The sequence below is a fragment of the Jaculus jaculus genome, chromosome 8 (assembly GCF_020740685.1).
Source record: "Jaculus jaculus isolate mJacJac1 chromosome 8, mJacJac1.mat.Y.cur, whole genome shotgun sequence".
Lineage (NCBI taxonomy): Eukaryota > Metazoa > Chordata > Mammalia > Rodentia > Dipodidae > Jaculus > Jaculus jaculus.
Genome location: NC_059109.1, coordinates 60,576,918 through 60,597,349, shown reverse-complemented (window position 1 = coordinate 60,597,349; position 20,432 = coordinate 60,576,918). Strand labels below are relative to the sequence as shown.

The window sequence follows — 20,432 nt, the reverse complement described above, 5'->3', positions numbered from 1 at the left end:
TGACACAGGTTCCATGCATTATATGACTCATGTGCCATAAGTCTGACATTAGTAAACTTCTCTACCATCCTCCTAAGGACACCTTAGTTTACATGACCTAATGCCAGCTTGAGGGGACTTGGCATTTCAGTCAGTGCTCAGTGGGTGTCAAGTGATTTAAACATGAATGTTGGTGAAGGAAATGGGCTGGACAGTAGAGGAAGAACCCAGCATTCTGGAAGAGCCACAGTGGCCAGATGAATGTCACGTAGAAGAATGTCACACTCTGGGATGCTGAAAATGGATACAGAAACTGCTCCTTTTCAAACAGAAAACTCTCAGGACGGGGGACATGTTGGAGTACAGGAGCCACCTGCTCTTTTATTCCACCATACCACACAACCCCAGTGGGAATGGAGTCACAGCCTAGGTGTCCCAATTTTATTGTCTTGGCCCTAGTATCAGTCTGAAAGAGGAGAGCTGCCTACATTCCTCGATTCCTATTCACACAAGAGTTTTACCAGGGAAGGGAATGAGATCAGTATTGAACACAGAATGATTCCCACCAAGTGTGTGATCTCGGTGTTCTCATTGTTCATCTCTTAGCCCCTCAGTAACTGCAGAAGTGACACTGAATGCAGAATGTTGCCCCACAATGGTCACTATGTTCCTGGTTTTACAAAGTGATAAGATCGCAAGGTGCCAGCACATTATAGCCTGTCCCCTATCCTTGCAAGACAGTAGACAGAGTTGTGTTTATTAGAGATTCACCTTTAATTTGGTGTCTGTCTCCTTGTTTCCCTGCTCCCTGAAACCCAGAGCTGTCAGAGTGGTGGCGATGAAGAAGAAGAAGACAAGGAAAAAACATTTGAAGTAAGTTTTCATAAAGCTTAAGAAGGTACCACTCCTGCAGGCCAGCAGCCCAGGCCTTCAGAGGTAGATGCTGACACTAACTTATGAGGCTCCCCATCCGTATACATTTGAGTTATCCAGTCTGTCACAATACAGCATTCCCACTGGCCATGGCTCTGCTGTTGCCTGAATACCTAACAACGAGCAGGCAGCATGCTAACCAGTAGTGCCCACTCCCAACTCTGTTGGTTCTGATGGGAAATGTTCTACTTCTTCCCAAATACTGTAGCTTTAGAAGAAAAGGTTAAACATCCAAAAATAAAACATCAGATCCATGCGGATACTGGTATGATTTTTGTACTACTATTCTATAAATATAAGCTTATAGTAACTTTGATTTCAAGATAGTGAAGGACCCTGAAACTACCAAAATTGCATTGCTTAACTTCCTATATTCTTTGATGGACAAGTAAGTACCCAATAAAACACAACAGAGATAAATGTATGCAATTAAAATTCTGGAGAGTTTGGACATTCTAGTAACCCAGCTTAGATAGAAAATGTATGTTTACTGTGGTCTGAGCAGTACTGGGCATTACTTACATTCAGACAAATATACCCAAGTTGATCTCTGAGAATATTCTCTATATAGCAGAACACCAAAAACATGCATATTTCAACATGGAGGGGCTTCCTATACTCATAATATCAAAATAATCAATAATAATATCAAAATCAATAATATCAAAAGCAAAAGGACTATGATACTTACCAGTAGCACAAAGAATAAAAAATCCATTATTATACAACAACTAAATTATGGGAAGGTTATTTTAGAAAGCCATGTTATATCCACAAATAAAATTCAGAGTATGCTTTATCCAAAATTATATGTATTGCCTTCCTTAACCAACTAAAGATTTACTTTGAACTTACCACACCAGAGTGAATTCCCTTAAGAGGAGAATGGCAGGGGTGGGCATGGGGGCATTGGATGGGTGGAAAACAGAGCTCTCCCTGTGATTTACTTTCCTAGGAAAAGGAGATGGAGAAGCAGAAAACCCTGTATCAGCAGGCACGGCTCCATGAGCGTGGTGCTGCCGAGATGGTCCTGCAGATGATAAGTGCCAGCAAAGGTGATTTCCCCATTATAGATGGGCCCATGGAAGTCCCTCAGAGCTTGAACACCATGGCACTAAATCATTATTAACATGTCTGTCTGGGTAAAGACCAGTAGGCATGATTACCTACTTGTTTCCTTGGTTACTCAATCAAATCTTCACCCTGGCAGGTGAGATGAGCCTCATGGTGGTTGAGACTCTGAAACTGGGGATTGCCATTTTGAATGGAGGCAACGCTGGTGTGCAGCAGGTAATGAACACTCAAGGAAAGCTGAGTGGAGCCTCTAGGGTCCTCCCACTTGATAACCATCATGCTTTAGGGAAAAGGTTTTAATTGCTACATGTGAAGCAGACACCCACAACTGTCATGCTGGTGTTTATCCTTAGTGGCCAATTATGACAGAATACTAGGAACACAGACAAAATCAGAACCAGGAGTCTTCAGGCATGCCCTTAAAAAGAGGTTTTGCCCAGGGTTAAAACAGGGAAAAAAAATCACAGTTTTTTCACAAGAAGACAATTTTTCTGTAGAGATGTGGATGCTCTGCAGGAAGTTTCCTAAGCCTTGGGCTTTGTTTCAGACTTATGAGCTACCTCACTATGAGGAGTGCATCAGTAATTCACACACTCTCTATTCATCCACTCATTCCTTTGTTCTTCATTGAACAGTGATTTTACTGATTGCTGACTATAAACAATTTTGCTTTCAAGGCTGAAGGCATAACAGTATGTACAACAAAAACCCTCACTTGGGAGCTAAAGAGATGGCTCAGCGGTTAAGGCACTTGCCTGCAAGCCTAAAGGCCCAGGTTTGATTCCCCACCGCCCACATAAGGTCAGATGCACTAGGTGGTGCATGTGTCTGAAGTTTGTTTACAGTGGCAGGAGACCCTGGCATGCCCATTCTCTATATCTGCACACCTTTCTCCCTCTCTCTCTCTCTCTCTCATAAATAAGAAAGTAAAATTTTAAAAAAAATTTAAAAACCTCACTTGGGAGGATGAGACAGAAAGTTGTAAATTCAAGTTGAACTTAGGCTCCATAGTTGAAACACACACACACACACACACACACACACACACACACACACACACACGCACACAGGGTTGGGATTCAGTGGTAGAGCACTTAGGATGTACAACATCCTTTGTTCAACTTATCACACCACAAAACAAAACAAACTTCCACTTATAGTCTACTGAGTACAATATGCAAAGACATGAAACTATGCAGGCAATGGCATTCATTGAATGTCTGGATTGGAACAGCGTGCAGGAGGCAGACACTCACTAGTGTTTTCTAAAGCATTGTGTAATAGGAAAGGGACATTTAAGACAGACCCTTGGCATTTAAAAAAATATATTTTATTTTTATTTATTTATTTGAGAAAAACAGAGAGAGAGAGACAGAGAAGGGGCATGCCAGGAACTCTAGTCAGTGCAGATGAACGCATGACACGTGCCACCTTGTATATCTGGCTTTACATGGATCCTGGGGAACTGAACCTGGATCCTTTGGCTTTGCAGTCAAGTGCCTTAACAACTAGGCTCAGCTTTGGTAGCTACTGGCTAAGCTCCTCCCTCCCATAAGGCACACTCATGGTACGAGTCATTCCAGTGATACTTCACAACATTAACTATCACCATACCATGCCATCAACCTATCATTTAGTCTAAATATGAGACTGCAAATGTCCAAAGTCTACCATACCAACCCTGAAATAGAAAACTACCAGTGACCCTTTATAAAATAGTCTCCACAAGTAGGTGGCTTGGCTCATGCACACATATGTGTTTGTATTTGCGTGCACACGCAGGTGGGTGTGTCACATGTGCACACATGAGACCAGAGAACAGTGAATATCTTCCTCTATTGTTCCTCTGCCCTATTTTTTTAAGAAAGTTTCTCACTGAATCTGGAGCTACTGATATTTTCAGTTTAAACTGGCTGCAGGGAGCCCCAATGGTCCTCTTGCCTCCACCCCTTTTAATACTAGAATTATAGGTGTGTGTGTGTGTGTGTCCATGCTCAGTTTTTGTTTTGTTTTTACATGGGTGCTGGGGACTGAACTCAGGACCTCATGCTTGTACAGCAAGTGCTCTTACCCACTGAGCCAACTCCTTCACCCTACACCCACAGGTTTTTGTTCTGTTTTGTTTGTTTTCTTGAGGCAGGGTCTCACTCTAGCTCAGGCTGACCTGGAATTCACTCTATAGGCTCAGGGTGGCCTTGAATTTAGCATGATCCTCCTACCTCGGCCTCCTGAGTGCTGAGATTAAAGGCGTGAACCACCACACCCGGCTTACACCCACAGTTTTTAAGTTTACAAATTATTCTGTTACTTAACACTGGTTCTGACTCTGTGTGTCTCTGTGGCTGGGAATTTGCAGTTTCCCCATCAAAATTAGGGGGATCATTAGATGTGGCATTGTTTTCATTTAAAAATATGTCTCCCTTGCAGAAGATGCTAGATTACTTAAAGGAGAAAAAAGATGCTGGATTCTTTCAAAGCCTTTCTGGACTGATGCAGTCATGTAGGTAAGGGTGGAGAAACTTCTCAGCAATCTTTGGAGAGGAATGGGGACTGAAACGGGTATACAAAATTGGCTACCTTACCATGGAATTATTGAGAGAGGGCTCAGTAGTCACCTACATTAGAAAGCCAAGAGAAGTAGGTATTGCTCCCCCAGCCTTCAGGATTACATTTAAATAGCATTCAGAGAGAAATGCAATTCCCATTAGCCACAAAACACATTTCCCATTGTTGTTTTCTTTAATCACCTTTCTTCCCTATTTTTTTGTTAGTTTATTTTCCTATTAGGCTCCTGTGTTTCTCTTCAGACATGGATGCCCATGAAAGTCAAACCAGAAAAAAACAAAGAATAGAAAATGGGGAATGCCTCATTATGTCTCAAGGATGTTTTCTTTAGACCCATAAGGCACTTCATTAGTCTCTAACAATCCTTCAGTTGAAATAGATGTTTGGCAAGAACATATTTTTACACAGGTCTGTGCTGGAATATGAATAAAATTTTGACATAAACTACAAAGCAAAGCACTAAACTATCAGTGTCTATTACCCAGTTATGTAAACCACTCTCAGGGTTGAAGAACTCTCTGACAAATAAGCAATGTATATCAAAAGGCATAAGGCCATTGTATCCATTCATTTGAAAAATGAGCCAGCAATCTAATAAAAGTGTCACATTCTAAATTTCTTATGTATTTTAAGTTGTCTGAAACTAATTTGAAGTTAGAATTATTTAACTCATTTACCTACAATGAATGTGAGTTAAGATAGAACATTGTGTTTTCCATTTTAAAATGTGGAAGATGAACATCCTTTCTTTCAGTTGACTTCATAATTTTGCTAATTTTATCTGATTAGGTAAATATTGCACTCTGAGGCAGCAAAGAGCATATTTGAGCTGCAATTTGATCCCTTATTCTCAGCTCTATACTTTTTTGCACCAAGAGTCTATTAGTTTATTATCCCTCTTAGGAAAAGTAAATGCGATATTACTAGCCCTGTCTCATTGAGAGTGGAATAGTGTGTTTGGACTAAGAGATGGCAAAATGAAGACAATTTAGTTATACATTGCTAACAAAACTCTCCATTAGGTTTCTAAGAGTTCTCTCAGTATTCCACAGTACTCAATATTGCTAAATTTGCTTATAATTCATTTATAATGATGGTACAGAGGAACAGGTGACATACACTTAAATGCCAACAGACTTTTTAACAGAAGTTTTAAGATATCTTAATGGTTTCAAAGATTATAAAACTAATCCATAGTAAAATATTTAAGCAATAGGAAAATTAAAACAGTCAACATGGGTGTTTGGAGATTGGTGTAAGAATCAGAAATATGTTATGCTAATTCCATATCAAAGCTAATTCCATTTCAAGCAATAAGGTCCAAAGGTCAGCCTGTCCTGTGTTGTTCCCAAAATATCAGGTTAATTTTTGTGTCATTCATCAGGTCCTATTCATCAGAGCCTTCAGGTGTGGAAGAGGGGTGATTACAGAGGTAGCAATATAAATTTCACTGTTTTCAGTTTAAACTTTGTCTAAGCTTCAAAATATACATGACTCCCTAAAAACAAAAAAGAATGCCAATATCTTTTCAAATGAGAGCCACCTTCACCTCCTCTGCATACTGGTAAAATGAAGGCTTAGTTACACTCTTAGAAAACTTTGTGTTCTATGGTACTTTTCAGACTGGGGAAAGAATTGGACTATTAGTAAAATAGAAGAAGCCCTACTTGGGAATAACCTGATCACACACTGTTCTCATTATCAAGCTTAGTGGTTTCACAAGAACTTCCTGGCTACATGAAGCTTGGCTATGGCTGTTACCAGGAAGGTAGGGAGAAGTGATTTCAAAAATGAAAGCCAGTTTTTCCCAAGTTTAGGGATACCATAGCACAGAAAGCTTAATCTCAGTTTCTACAAGATTTGAACAAAGCAGGAACCATAAAAGGGTGTGGCCTTTGAAGTCATGGAAGTTTCTCAACCTAGGCACTGGGAACTACAATTCCATATGCTCCTTCAAGAATAGCTAGAGGAGGAAGGTAGATGCTAATTATAGTTTCAAGTAAACTTTTCCTTGAGCGTAAGAAACAGTCCCTTCTTTGTCTGGGAAGCATTTCTAAATCTTCATCTGTAAGAACTAGACGTTGTCATCACTGTGAATGGTAGGACTCTTCTCTGTGCACAGGTTAAGGTCTGTGAGCTAAAGCACCCTTAAACCACAGTGCTTGGCACAAAGCCAAGGAATTTCCAGGCCCTCTACCACACTGTGATGTGTTAGTTGGTTGATGATAATAGTGGGACAGCATATTCTTAGTAGATCGTTTGTGTTAGAACTATTCTCACAGTGTGGTTAGCCCTGAACTTTGTTCTCTTTTATCTATTCAAAGTGCCCTTGATTTGAATGCATTTGAGAGGCAGAATAAAGCTGAAGGCCTGGGGATGGTTACTGAAGAAGGAACACGTAAGTAACAAGTGAATGCCAAGGCCATTTTCTTTCTGGTTGAAATCTTAATTAACTCTTTGTAGTTATAGCCCATATATGCTCTTTCCTAATCTGTAAAGACTTGCTCCATTTGAGCAAAACATTTCCATCCATAGCTCTGATAAAGCCAGCATCCAGGCTGGATGTATTCATGAACCAGTCTTAACTAAAGAGAGTTTGTTGTGTTTATGGCCTTCTTACATTGTGTTTTTCTTTTCTCCTCTCCTCACCAGTCATTGTTCGTGAGCGTGGTAAGTATGGCATTTCTGACCTGAGGTCCTGCCATGTCTATGAGTCCTAAGAGATTTACTTTAATTGATTTGGCCTGACACATCTTAGGTTTGGTGGTGGCATGTTGAGCTTAACTAGAGTTTGATGCATAATTACATTGCCCTCCATCTGTCAGCATGGGTCATGGGCTGTCAACCACTTGCTGCAATTGTCCTAGTTGCTCTCACTACCAGTGCGTCTTGAGGCTAATGATTGACCTTCATGGGGCTCCGAGTTCTGCAGTCTTGGTACCAGATGAAATACAGAGTTCCTTTTCCAAACCATTGTTATCATGTTTGCAGTCATGTGCATTATAAGGTGTTGGTTGTTGGGAAACCAAAGAAACACTTACCAATGTGTCATTTTCAAGGTGAAAAAGTGCTCCAGAATGATGAGTTCACACGAGATCTTTTTAGATTCTTGCAGTTGCTTTGTGAAGGACATAACAGTGGTAAGTAGAACAATTGATTTGTTCAGGTGCACAGTTCTAATAGTTTAGTGAGCCCCACTAGATAAAATGGGTTGCTAACCGAAGGAAATCAGTTAGTCCATTCCTTAATAAGAAGCACCATATAAAATGACCTTTAGGCTAATGGCTGTGTTCATGTCATCAAGGCTAAACTCATTCAGAATCTCTAGCCCTTTTCATTTGTTTTTTAAAGCTCATTAAAATCCTGGTATTGGTGTCACCAGATTGGAAAGGCTCAGAGTGGAGCAGGGTCTACAAGGCTCTAAATGTGGCATCTGTGTGGGACTTTTCACATAGTGTACCTCTTCTAAGCACAGCAGGCTCCCTTGATGCAATGGAGCTGAGATCTGACCAAGAACTGGCTTTCTCAGACTTTCAGAACTTCCTGCGGACTCAGATGGGCAACACCACCACTGTGAATATCATCATCAGCACCGTGGATTACCTTCTGCGCTTGCAGGTGAGCTGGAGGGTCTTAGGCAACAGCCCCTCTCACCAGTGCTTACAAGAGGTAAAGACAGTTACACTGGGGCAGAGGGGCCAGAATGTAGATGTACCTCAATTATAATGGAGTTGATAAACCCATCATAAGCTAAGAACATCGTGGTGTAGTGCGATGATGTGCCATAGTGTTTTAATGGTTGACCTTGTCATTCTGTGAGGAATAACATTCTTGGAGCTGGGGCTCACAGCTACTGTCCAGCATCATGACAGAGTATCATACCCCATATTGATAGCCCAGGAAAAGAGAAATACTCAGAACTCCAAGTACAATTTTAATTCAGAGCAAACTTGCACACCATTGTAAACCTGAAAAATTCTAAGTTAGGCCTTCATATGTCAGGGGCTGTGTGTGCAGTCAAGCTCCAGTAAGAAAGGCATTGCAACCTGAGTCTACACACTTATGGGAAGTCACATGTCTAAACTATATGTTAAAGATAAAGTGGGCAGAGTTGTTAACTACCAAATTATCTGTTACAAAATGCTGGCTTTCTTCAGTTTTGCCAGTGAAGACTCGGCCATAACACCTCAGAAAGAACTATAGCATAGCCTGTGAACAAGAAAAATTACTCTACTAGAAAAACCACACAAGGTGGTAAGAATGTAATGTCCTCAAGTTGTTGTTGAGAGATCACTTGCTTTGAAAATCTACACAATGGTATGAAAGGATTCTTTTCTCTTTGCTAATTCTTCACTCTGTTTTCACCACTTACCTGGAAACTGGAGCAATCTATTTAACCTCTGTGTGATCCAGTTTACTCACCTACAAAGTGGGTAGGGGTTGCCTCAGAGAGTGCTAGTGACTATTGAGAAATATAATGCACTTGAAGTCCTCAGAACAAAGTCTGAAACTTATAGCATTAGCTGTCCTAGTGCTGTTATTGTGATTATTTGTCTAAGCATTATCGTCAGTGCATATGTGTCCCTTTCAACAAGTTTTCGTATATTATGGTCTCCCAGGTGCCAAGGCTATCATCCTTCCCTACAGGGAAATACTTGTGCTTGAAAGGTGTTAGGCATCAGCTATCTCTGTCCTCCTTCATAGCTTCCCCTGGCTCATGTCGTAGCAGAGGTCATGAAGATGTGTGGGATTCCCTTCTAATCTTGACCACTCATTTCAATTTTCTTTGCTGAAGTCAGAAAAATGCTAAACTCTGCTTGTTTCCTTGTAGGAATCAATCAGTGACTTCTACTGGTACTATTCAGGGAAGGATATCATAGATGAATCCGGACAGCACAATTTTTCTAAAGCTCTGGCAGTCACCAAGCAGATTTTCAATTCCCTTACAGAATACATCCAGGTATGTGTCAATGCATTCAGAGATTAAAACAAAGAGATCCTTTCTAACATTCTCATTTTATATATTTCCTAAAGAATATTTGGTAACACACAGTGATCTGTGTACCTAGTTCCAGTGCTAACAATATTCCTCATCTAGAAATAGGAACCATTAGTGCCTGTACTCTTTGAGAATCTATAGTCCACAGTTCCCCCACTGGGACCTGTTCATGGCACTGCTATATTTTATTTTCATTTATCTAGTTACATTCTAAACTGAAAACTTCGCATGGACAAAAAAAACAATTTTACTGTGCTTGCAGATGGCTCGACTTGTTTAAGCTCCAAAGATAGAGTACAGAAAGTGCAGGTTAAAGAGAGTGGGTAGAGGCTTGGAGAAGTAAGTCTGAGAGGTATAGCCTGTGGTGATCTTTTTGGAACCTGTGACTTAATGTCTGTATATCACAAGAATTCTACTTCTTACTTTATAATGTATCAATGTTTATTTTGTATAAAAAATTCTCCCAAATCTTCAAGAAAAATAATGGTTTTGGTGAAAGAAAATCTTATTCAAATTAAAGGTCTTCATATCTAGAACCATGTCTGATACATAATATCCAGTGAGCATGGGGAATTTAGAAAATTATTGATAGAATTGCAAAATAAATGGATAAATGATACTGTTCTAAGTAGAAATAAATAGAATCCAAGATGGTAGGCTGAGACAAGGGGATCATGGGCCCAAGGCTAGCCTGAGTTACATAGTAAGACCCTGTCACAGCATCAAATAAATAAAAATAAGCACCTACTAATTTGCCAGTAGTCAACTCCATGGGAGAAGCAACTTCAGAATCCCATAAGCTATGCACAGTGGTAGTCAAATCCATAAAGGAATTTCAGGGTGGGTATCTACATCTTTCCGCACTCTCTATATAAAACATTTGCCATTCTTTTCCTACCTGCTGTGAAAGGGAATGCATGTATCCAGGCATAATTTGCTATAAAATCAGTAGCCATATCATAGCCCTCAGTGATATTTTTTCTCCTTTTATTATTTATTATGTTTTTATTTGAGAGAAAGAATGGGTGCACCAGAGCCACTAGCCACTGTAAGTGAACTCCATGTGTCACCTTGTGCATCCAGCTTACATGGGTCCTGGGGAATCAGACCTGGGTCCTTAGGCTTCACAGGCAAGCTTCTTAACTGCTAAGCCATCTCTCCAGCCCCCTCTGTGATAATTTTTTAGGGCAGAATTAGCACTTCATCTTTATATTATCAAAACCAGGAAACTCATGAAATAAGGTCTTTGCTTATATATCCATTAAATAATACAGTTAGCATGTATAATACATATATACATACAGATATTAAATATATATATAAACATATATATGTATGTAGGTATATATATACATAGAGAGAGAGAGAGAGCCTGGGCAAATGGTTCAGTGGGTAGAGCACTTATCATGAAAGCATGAGGACCTAGGTTCATGTAAAGCCAGGGGTGGTAGCACACACAGCAAGATGAGAGGTAGAGATGGAAGAATCCCTGAAAGTTTATAGGCAAGCTTAGCCTGACAAACACAGTGGTGAACAGGAGACTCTGCCCAAAACAAGGTGGAAGGTGAGGACCAACGCTATCCTCTGACCACTATGTGCATGCTGTGGCACATGCATGTCCATGTTCACACCCATAAACATACACACAAACATATGTCTAAGCCCATTATACATACAAAATATTTTTGAAATATTATATATTGCTTCTACCATCAAAGAGCTTACCATGCAGGGCAGTGAAGTGGGCAGAGCCAGGCTTAACAGAAGGAGAGACCAAAGCCAGAGAGCAGGGATGACTAGATACATGGCATGTGGGGACAAAGCCAGGACAGTGCCTCAGTGGGTGCTCAGGGCTCACAGGGGAGGAGTCTGCATCTAGTTAGGAAGGGGTTAGAAGAGAAAAGAAGTCCAGCCATCCATTTTCTGATGCCATGAAGCTTCCCATTCCTCCCAGAAGCAGCAAGGAAGAGGGAGACACCCAGTCAACAGTAGTTTGCCTGCTCCAGGACACCCACAGGCAAGGGGCACACCTCCACCTCCTGGCCATGCAGGCCCCATGGGCTTGGCTGGCATCCTGGGGCCACAGACACAGCTCTTACCTCAATGCTTTACTATCTGTCCTGCCTCCCCCACCCCAATCCCAGGGCCTGTGAGCAGCTAAGGCAGGAACTTAATGGCCTTTGATCACCAAGACTCCAAGGCACACCATCAATTTTTAGCAGTAGATACTGTTATTTAATGCCTTCAAATCACTAGAAGGCATGGTAACAGACTGCGGGTCATCAGTCCTCTGTGTCACAGGGCCTCTTAACTGAACCTAGAGCTCAATGATTCTGCTAGAAAAGCCAGCCAGTAAGCCACGGAAACCCTTCTGTCTCTGCCTCCTCGGGGATTACAGGTGTGCGCCATCACTCCAGGCTTTTATGTGGATGCTGGGGACCCGAACTAAAGTCCGCATGCTTGTGAGGAAAGCATTTTTGCCATCTCTCCAGCCCTCAACCCTGTTTTTAATACAGGGCAGCTCATCAGAGGTGCCAGAGAGCCCAGAGGCCACTGAGCTCAAGCTTTCAAACAGGTGTCCTAGTAAAGGGTCATCCACCCTCTCAGCGACATGGTAACTCAGGGAGCAATGCCCCCATTTGGGGCAGATCCAGCTGTCACCAGTGTCACTGTCAGGATGACCAGCATCACACAGCCAGAATGACACCTGCACACAGAGCCAGCAATCCTTAGCCCCAACCCTGTCTCCTGCCACTCTGCCTAACGGGCCCTGCGTTAGAACCATTCCTTCCACCCAAGGCTCGTTTTGTGTTGAGATGGGCTCACTGTGTGGCCCAGGCTGGCTGCAAACTGTTGGCAATTCTTCTGCCTCAGCCTCTTGAGTGGTGGGATTCCAGATGCATGCCATCACACTAGGCTCCACTTAAGGCTTTAAACCCAGATTAAAATGAAGCTGAGTTGTCATGGAAAGCTAGGGTTTGAATGTGTGCTCCAGAGCATGTACTGGAGACTTAACTCCAGATTTTCTATGTTGATGACATGGAGAGAGGGTTCTCCTCTGGGAGTTAATCAGAGGAGGCAAGGTCATCAAGGTCATCAAGGTGGGGCCCTGTGTGGTAGTAGCAGCTCTGTGAGTGGAAGACAGACCTGAGCTAGCAGATTTCCTCTCTGCTGTGTGATGGCCCTCAGCCATGTTCAGTTGTAGCAAGGTCTTTGCCCAGAATTGGGATTGGGCTTTTGGACTTCCAAGCCCCAGAACCACAACTAAATAACCTTCTGTTCTTTATAAACTACCCCGTCCGTAGTATTCTGTTACAGGAACTGAAGGGACTAATGCGGAGGGTAATTGTGAAGCTATTACCTGCAATCCACTCACCATGGCTCAGTCTTGGTAAGAAGAGGAGTGAATGTAGACCTGATTGGGAGGCGAGGGGGCATTTCATTTTCCATGGAAGAACAGCAAGGGCTCCCAGTATCCCTAAGTTTCCCTGAAGCCAAGTTGAGCATATACACTCAAAACATCACTCAACCCCCCCCCCAGCTAGACACAAGAACCCAGTCCCAAGGCCTCCGAGAAGGTGATGCCATGGGCAAGTTCAAGATGATGGCTTTGCTACTCCAGACCCAGAAAAGGCAGAATGGGCCCTAGGTCTTGTCCTCTTCCACCCCTAAGGCCCAGCAGGGCTCCAGGCAATCTCCCCACTCCTCTAGTCCACCTAGGCTGCTACATCATAAGGGGAAAACCAGTGTTGGAGCCTCCAAACAGAACCTTGGCAAACACAGGAAAGGCCTTGGAAGCACAGCCTGGGAGGCCACAAGAAGTCAGGGAAGCTGGTGAGGTCCCAGCTGTCATGTTGAGTGGCCAGGACATATGTAAAGATGTACTCCCTCTTCAGGCCTTTGTGAGTCCCCCTCCTCAGGACCAAAGGGAAGGCCTGCCTCAGTTATGTATAACACAGAAGGCTCTAAGGTTGCCCAGCCTTAGGTGGTTTCCAGGGAAGCCAAAACCTCAGCTATGGGGCTGCAGAGATGGGTTAATGGTTAAGGCGATTGCCTGCAAAGCCTAAGGACCCAGGTTCAATCCCCCAGTACCCATGTAAGACAGATGCAAAAGGTGGCTTATGCGTCTGGAGTTCATTTGTAGTGGCTAGAGGTCCTGGTGCATCCATTCTCTCTCTCCAAAAATAAATATTTTTTTAAAAAATCAAAAAAAAAAGAGCTTACCAGATAATTGTGGAACTATGTATATACATGAAGAAAATTACTTGACACAGATGATCACACATGTTTTCAAATAATCATATATTCTGTGCTTGAGAACCAAATGGGCAGAAACAGGAGGTCACAGGGTTGAAGCCAGCCATACTACATAGTGAAACCCTGACACAGAAAACAAAATGCACATATAGAAAACAAAATACACATATAGAAAACAAAACAAAAAAAAATCAATGAGGGAAGTTTTCATGAGCCCCAGGGGCTTGGGCAAGAAATGGATGCAGAGGAGGAAGGGCACCCTGGAGACAGGAGTGTGTACGGCTTCATGGAGAGTCATGTCAGCAATTACAGCAATCTGCTGAACCAGAAGAAAAAAGCAAAGAAAGACATGAGGAATGTAGTATCCCTTTCTTTGGTATCTTCATTCTCAACTTTATATACACCTAGAATTCAGGAGTTCATAGTGGCTCTTTTTATCGTTTATATGATAGAGTTGAAATATCTTTTATGAAAAACATTATCTCAGAGGGTTAGGCAAAAGAGTCATAAGTTTAAGACCTTCCTGGGCTACAGAATAAGTCTGAGAACAGTTTGGCTAACTTAAAGAGATCTTGTCTCAATTTTAAAAAAAAAAGTAATGGGGAAGTTAGCGCAATAGTATAAAGCTATCCTAATATGTGTAAGGGTCTATGTTCAGCCCCTAATATGGGAAAGGAAAGAAAAGGGGGAGGAAAAGGGAGAGGAGATATGGAAGAAAAGAGTAGGGAGGACATTGGAGGAAAAGGAAAAGGAGGGAGGGAGGGAGGAAGAAGACATTAGAAATCATGTGATGAGCCAATTGGCTCTCTCAGATCATATTTTCTCATTAAAATAAACATAAAACTAAGAAAATCATCTGGAAAAGAAGAGGTCTTACTTTTTTGAAGCAAAGTTAATGTGTAAAGGTTTTTATTAAAGAAAGGACAGTTGCCAGGTGTGGTGGTACACACCTTTAATCCCAGCACTCTGGAAGCAGAGGTAGGAGGATTGCCATGATTTTGAGGCCACCCTGAGACTCCATAGTGAATTCCAGGTCAGCCTGGGCTAGAGTGAGACCCTACCTCGAAAAACAAAAAAAAAAGAGAGAGAGAGAGAGAAAGGAAGGACAGTTATATATACCTAAGGTGTGGCCTTCTGAAAAGAGAGTTGCCAAAATGGAGAGTTTTCAAGGGGGAGATGAATACTTGCCATTCCTGCACTCTAAGGACAGAGGAAGAAAAACTCAAAATTTCCACAGAATATTAAATGCTGAGGAAGATTGTTCACATAGCTGATGAGTGTTGATTTGATCTCAGCAGAACCCATCCTAATTTCAGAATTTCCCCTGGGGTACTTAACACAAAAAGCTCCATCCCCTTTTTTAACTGTGTGTCTGTGTGTGTGTGTGTGTGTGTGTGTGTGTGTGTGTGTGTGTGTGAATTTCTTTCAACACCCACTTTTGTTCTGAAATAAAATTATCAGCTTTGGGGGAACATATATATATATATTTAAACAGTATTGCTGATATAGTTTGGGAATGTAGGCAGTATTTCTCCTTGTGATATCATCCTTGGGAATCTTATCAAGATTCTTCCATTCCTGAGGTAGAACCTGTGTCCTTTTTAAGTCTTTCTTATCTAACAGCAACTTGGAGATTGATTAAAGGGTGGAAATAACACGCCATGAGGAATAGTTAAAGAGTGTTGGTTTAACAGTGATTAAAAATTAGAAATTTAGAGCTGGAGAGATGGCTTAGGGTTAAACCTTTGCCTGTGAAGCCTAAGGACCCTGGTTCGAGGCTCAATTCCCCAGAACCCACATAAGCCAGATGCACAAGGGGGCACATGCGTCTGGAGTTCATTTGCAGTGGCTAGAGGTCCTGATGCACCCATTCTCTCTCTCTCTGCCTTTTATTCTCTCTTTCGCTCTGTCTGTCTGTCACTCTCAAATAAATACATACAAACAAAAAAGCCTTTTAAAAAGTTTTTTTAAGTTAAAAAATAAAAATAAGAAGTTTAAGCTGGGTGTGGTGGTGCATGCTTTTAAGCGCAGCACACAGGAGGCAGAGGCAGGAGGATCACTGTGAGTTCAAGGCCACCCTGAGACTACATAGTAAATTCCAGGTTAGCCTGAGCTAGAGTGAGATCCTACCTTGAAAATCAAAAAAAAAAAAAAAAAAGTTTATTATCATGGAAAATGTAAACTACTAAGGAATTCATCCTACATTTTGACATTTGGAAAAGATATTTAAAACATGGTATTATATCTGAAATTCAAGAACATTCTAGAAGTGGTTGAACACTTGGCTTATTACACACTTTTTAAAACTTAATTTAAAATTTATTTACAGGTCACAGCATTTATTTGTAGTTTTGCTTGACTACAACAGATAGGCTAAGCCTGGTTTTCAAACTGTGGCTAGTATCTGTGATTTCCTTAGAAGACCTTTTAGGGAAAAGGTTAGGTGAGAGTATGCAGATATACCCTTCAAATCTGCTTAAATTACCATATTTAACTATTTTAGATATTGCTCTTCAATGTAAGATTTTATTTGAAGAATGCATTCTGAAGTTAAAAGAAACTCTCTGAATGCCTATAGACAGTGAAATCCTGTTGTTTGTTTTCTAGAAAATAATGCTCTGGGAATCAAAAAAGAATAGTATCTTGAGAAAATATTGAGCCACAAGATATGTGAGTTTGGGGAAGTGCCAGGTATTCCTGTAAACAGGTGTCTACCAGCCCCGGTAAGGCCAGGTTTCAGAATAGAGTGCAACATGCTGTCCTCCTCTCCCCAGGGCCCTTGCATCGGGAACCAGCAGAGCCTGGCACACAGCAGGCTGTGGGACGCAGTGGTTGGTTTCCTCCATGTGTTTGCTAACATGCAGATGAAACTTTCTCAGGTACTGTGGCCTGTTCCCACACATATTCCAGTAGTGTAAAATGTTGGCTAACCCTTTGGGTCTCCCCTTGTGGATGCGGCTGCGTAATTAAAGGCTAGAAAAGCCATGTAGTCTAGGTTTCATTTTTAAAACTGAAGGCCAAAATGAGAAATAGGAACGAATCCTCGCTGGGGTCCCAGACAGGCTTTTGCATGGATGCAGCTTTCTTCCTTGTGTCCTACCAACCTACTTCTCTCATTGTAACTACCTCAACACATGCTTCCCATGGTGCCAACCCTTTTTGCTTCCTTGTCACTGTCTTGTGGATTTAGAAATACTGCCCACCAACCCTGTCTGCTCTGTCAAACATTGCATGTCCTTGTCATCCATGTAGCCCTCCTCCCTTACCCTTGCTGCTCCTCCCTCCCCATCTCTGCCTCTTCTTCTCCCCATCTCTCTGGCAAGATGAATTAGCATCACTCAGAACATTTATTATGTAGCATATTTAGTAGTTGATCACTTCTCTCCATGGCAACACATGAGAGAAAACTTCAAATATGTTTCAGGCTGATTAGAGTAACATTTGCAGCATTAATTTAAATAATGTATCTGAAATCTTCAAGGCTGTCACATCTGCCTCCTCTCTTCTGGAATGTGCTGTTTAGCCCTTTTGTTTTTCCCCTTTTGACTCTGGCCTTGTGGGAAGAGAGTTCTTAGGGGGACTACTAATTAGACAGTAATATGTCCATGTCTATCAACCAGGGTTGTGTGGTATAAAGGCTCCAAAGACAAGCGTCCTGGCATCAGTGACTTTTGCAAAGTGACTTCCCCTTCTGGCTTTTTGTTTGATTATCAGAGTTAGAACGGATGGTCTCTGAGATTCTTCTCAGCTCTAATATTCCAGACTGCTATGATATTTTCAGTGTAGCTATTACACACACCATAGGAAGGGGAAATTTGCTCAGGAAGTAGGAGGACTAGGGAAAGTTAAGAGATAAACAGAAAATCTGTAAAAGAAGTGTGACCCAGAGATCATTTTTAATTTCACCCTTGGATTACTCTTCCAAGCATCATTTCCTAATTTTAATTTCAGCCTTAGATCAGATCTTTCAAGCAACATTTATTCTATGACAAAGGGTATGAGTCACAGAGCTAGCTTAGCAGTACCCTGTCTGCATTGCTTCAAGTAAAACCAAAAGACTAGTTTCAAAACCATCCAGAGAAAGGCCCTCATGGCATATCATTTTAAAGGATCTGTTGTACCCAGATCACCACCAAATAGGATTGAGTTAATCTGATCTAGAAAGACAGGAGAATCTACTTGTTTCCTTAACTCAGTTATAGACACATTCCCCACAAAGGTCACCAGTTATTCTTCAATACAGAAAATGACCAAATAAACTGCCAGAGATAGCTAAAGGCTCTTTGGTGGATAGAATTGTTCAGTAGCACTGGACAACAGTTGATGTATCTGTCACATTTACTAATGCAAGGAGAATATAAAGGCACTCCACTGGATAAATCCTGCCAGTCTCCCTGTTCAAGAGAGAGTAGACATAAGCCATCCTCATTCACAGTGAGAAGCCACATTACTGACCTTGACGCAGCCTTTGCCTAACCTTTCCAGAGCAGGCCCTTCTTGCTCACTGCCCTGTACTTTGCTGAGGGATCAGATAGCTCAGGGGTATCTCCTGTTTCTGTTCTAGGATTCCAGTCAGATCGAGCTGCTGAAGGAACTCTTGGATCTCCTTCAGGACATGGTGGTGATGCTTCTGTCCCTCCTGGAAGGTTGGGCTGTTTGGTATAACTAGGCATTCACACAACTGTAATTGGTCTGAGCACTAACCGTAGTCTGCTTCTGGCAGGTCATTGATGTCATATGACATTGGTTAGAATGCCAAAATTTCAAAAAGATAAAGAAATGAGTGAGGAGCACATGGTCTGATGGACAAAGTCTGAAGCCAACTCATTTTATATCAGTAGGAAAGCCAGAATGAACTGGGGAAAACCTCCAAGCTTTGCTCTTCCCTATCCGCTCCTTCTCCCCATTGCTTTTCAATACATCTGGCTGCCAGTGTGTATGCCAGCCATCTAGTTGGATATCATTATAGGGATAAAGGGATAAGAGGGACACCATGTATCTTTGTGTATCACCAATGAGCTGATAGTGGAACTGCTTCCCAGTCCAAAAACAGGGTCACAGCGTGGCCATCTCCTTCCTCCCCATGTTCCTTCTCCCATGGCTCCTGGTGGGATAGCCTTTATGGCTCGCTGCTCCCTCCTACCTATGTTCAACTTATCATGGTCAAGAAAGAGCTGTGTAATTTGGCATACAACCCATCTAAAAATAGCTACCTGACATGATAACTTGGGTTTATTTATGTACTTGTATTTCCTTTTGAACCTGCCTCACAGGGAATGTGGTCAATGGAACTATTGGAAAGCAGATGGTTGACACACTGGTAGAATCATCTACTAACGTGGAAATGATCTTGAAATTCTTTGACATGTTCTTGAAACTTAAAGACTTAACCAGCTCAGACACCTTCAAGGAATATGACCCAGATGGTAAAGGGATCATCTCCAGAAAAGAATTCCAGAAGGCCATGGAAGGGCAGAAACAGTACACGCAGTCCGAGGTTGACTTTCTGCTTTCCTGTGCAGAAGCTGATGAGAATGACATGTTTAATTACATTGATTTTGTCGACCGGTTCCACGAGCCAGCCAAGGACATAGGGTTCAATGTGGCTGTGTTACTGACAAATCTTTCTGAACACATGCCAAATGATTCTCGCCTGAAGTGTCTGTTGGACCCAGCAGAAAGTGTGCTCAATTACTTCGAACCATACCTGGGACGAATCGAGATCATGGGTGGGGCCAAGAAAATTGAACGTGTTTATTTTGAGATCAGTGAATCCAGTCGAACTCAGTGGGAGAAACCTCAGGTGAAGGAATCTAAGCGGCAGTTCATCTTTGATGTTGTCAACGAAGGCGGAGAGCAAGAGAAAATGGAGCTATTCGTGAACTTCTGTGAGGACACCATCTTTGAAATGCAACTAGCATCTCAGATCTCTGAATCTGATTCAACTGACAGGCCAGAGGAGGAAGCGGAAGAAGATAACGATTCCTCTCATGTGCTAGAAATTGAAGGTGAGGAGGATGAAGACAGTGCTCTCGAGTCTGCCTCTGCATTTGCCTTGGCCTGTGCCTCGGCAAAGAAAAATGTTGCCAAGGTTGTGAAGAGGGCGACCCTGAGGAACCTCAGGAAGCAGTATAGGAATGTGAAAAAGATGAGCTCAAAGGAGCTGGTGAAAGTGCTCTTCTCTTTCTTCTGGACACTGTTTGTGGGGCTGCTCCAGTTGTTCTTCACCATACTGGGGGGAATCTTTCAGATCCTCTGGAACACGGTGTTTGGAGGGGGCCTGGTAGAAGGGGCAAAGAACATCAGAGTGACTAAGATCCTGGGTGACATGCCCGACCCAACCCAATTTGGGATCCATGATGATGCGATGGAGACCGAAAGGGCAGACATGACTGAGCCAGGCGTCTCCTCTGAGCTAGTACACTTCACAAAGGGTGAGAAGGGAGATACAGACATGTCAGACCTCTTTGGACTGCATTCAAAGAAAGAAGGTAGCTTAAAGCATGGGCCTGAAGTGGGTTTGGGCGACCTCTCTGAAATTATTGGCAAAGATGAACCGCCTACATTAGAGAGTACTGTACGAAAAAAAAGGAAAGCACAGGTAAGCTTAATTGGTTTCTATTGT

The 20,432-nt window shown here is 42.1% G+C and overlaps 1 protein-coding gene across 10 annotated transcripts in view; it reads left to right on the top strand.

The window, feature by feature from the left end:
- Positions 1–20,432, top strand: part of Ryr3 (ryanodine receptor 3) — a 598,743-nt gene that overhangs the window by 543,506 nt on the left and 34,805 nt on the right. For 6 of the 10 annotated variants that reach the window (XM_045155993.1, XM_045155990.1, XM_045155992.1 and 3 more), the window contains 12 exons: positions 799–852; positions 1,868–1,967; positions 2,123–2,202; positions 4,414–4,490; positions 6,876–6,949; positions 7,204–7,221; positions 7,611–7,691; positions 8,081–8,169; positions 9,383–9,511; positions 16,582–16,686; positions 18,372–18,453; positions 19,081–20,408. In XM_045155993.1, coding sequence (XP_045011928.1) covers positions 799–852; positions 1,868–1,967; positions 2,123–2,202; positions 4,414–4,490; positions 6,876–6,949; positions 7,204–7,221; positions 7,611–7,691; positions 8,081–8,169; positions 9,383–9,511; positions 16,582–16,686; positions 18,372–18,453; positions 19,081–20,408 — 2,217 coding nt within the window. The remainder of the gene's footprint in view (positions 1–798; positions 853–1,867; positions 1,968–2,122; positions 2,203–4,413; positions 4,491–6,875; positions 6,950–7,203; positions 7,222–7,610; positions 7,692–8,080; positions 8,170–9,382; positions 9,512–16,581; positions 16,687–18,371; positions 18,454–19,080; positions 20,409–20,432) is intronic. The other 4 variants (XM_045155998.1, XM_045155995.1, XM_045155994.1 and 1 more) reach the window with 2 other exon arrangements.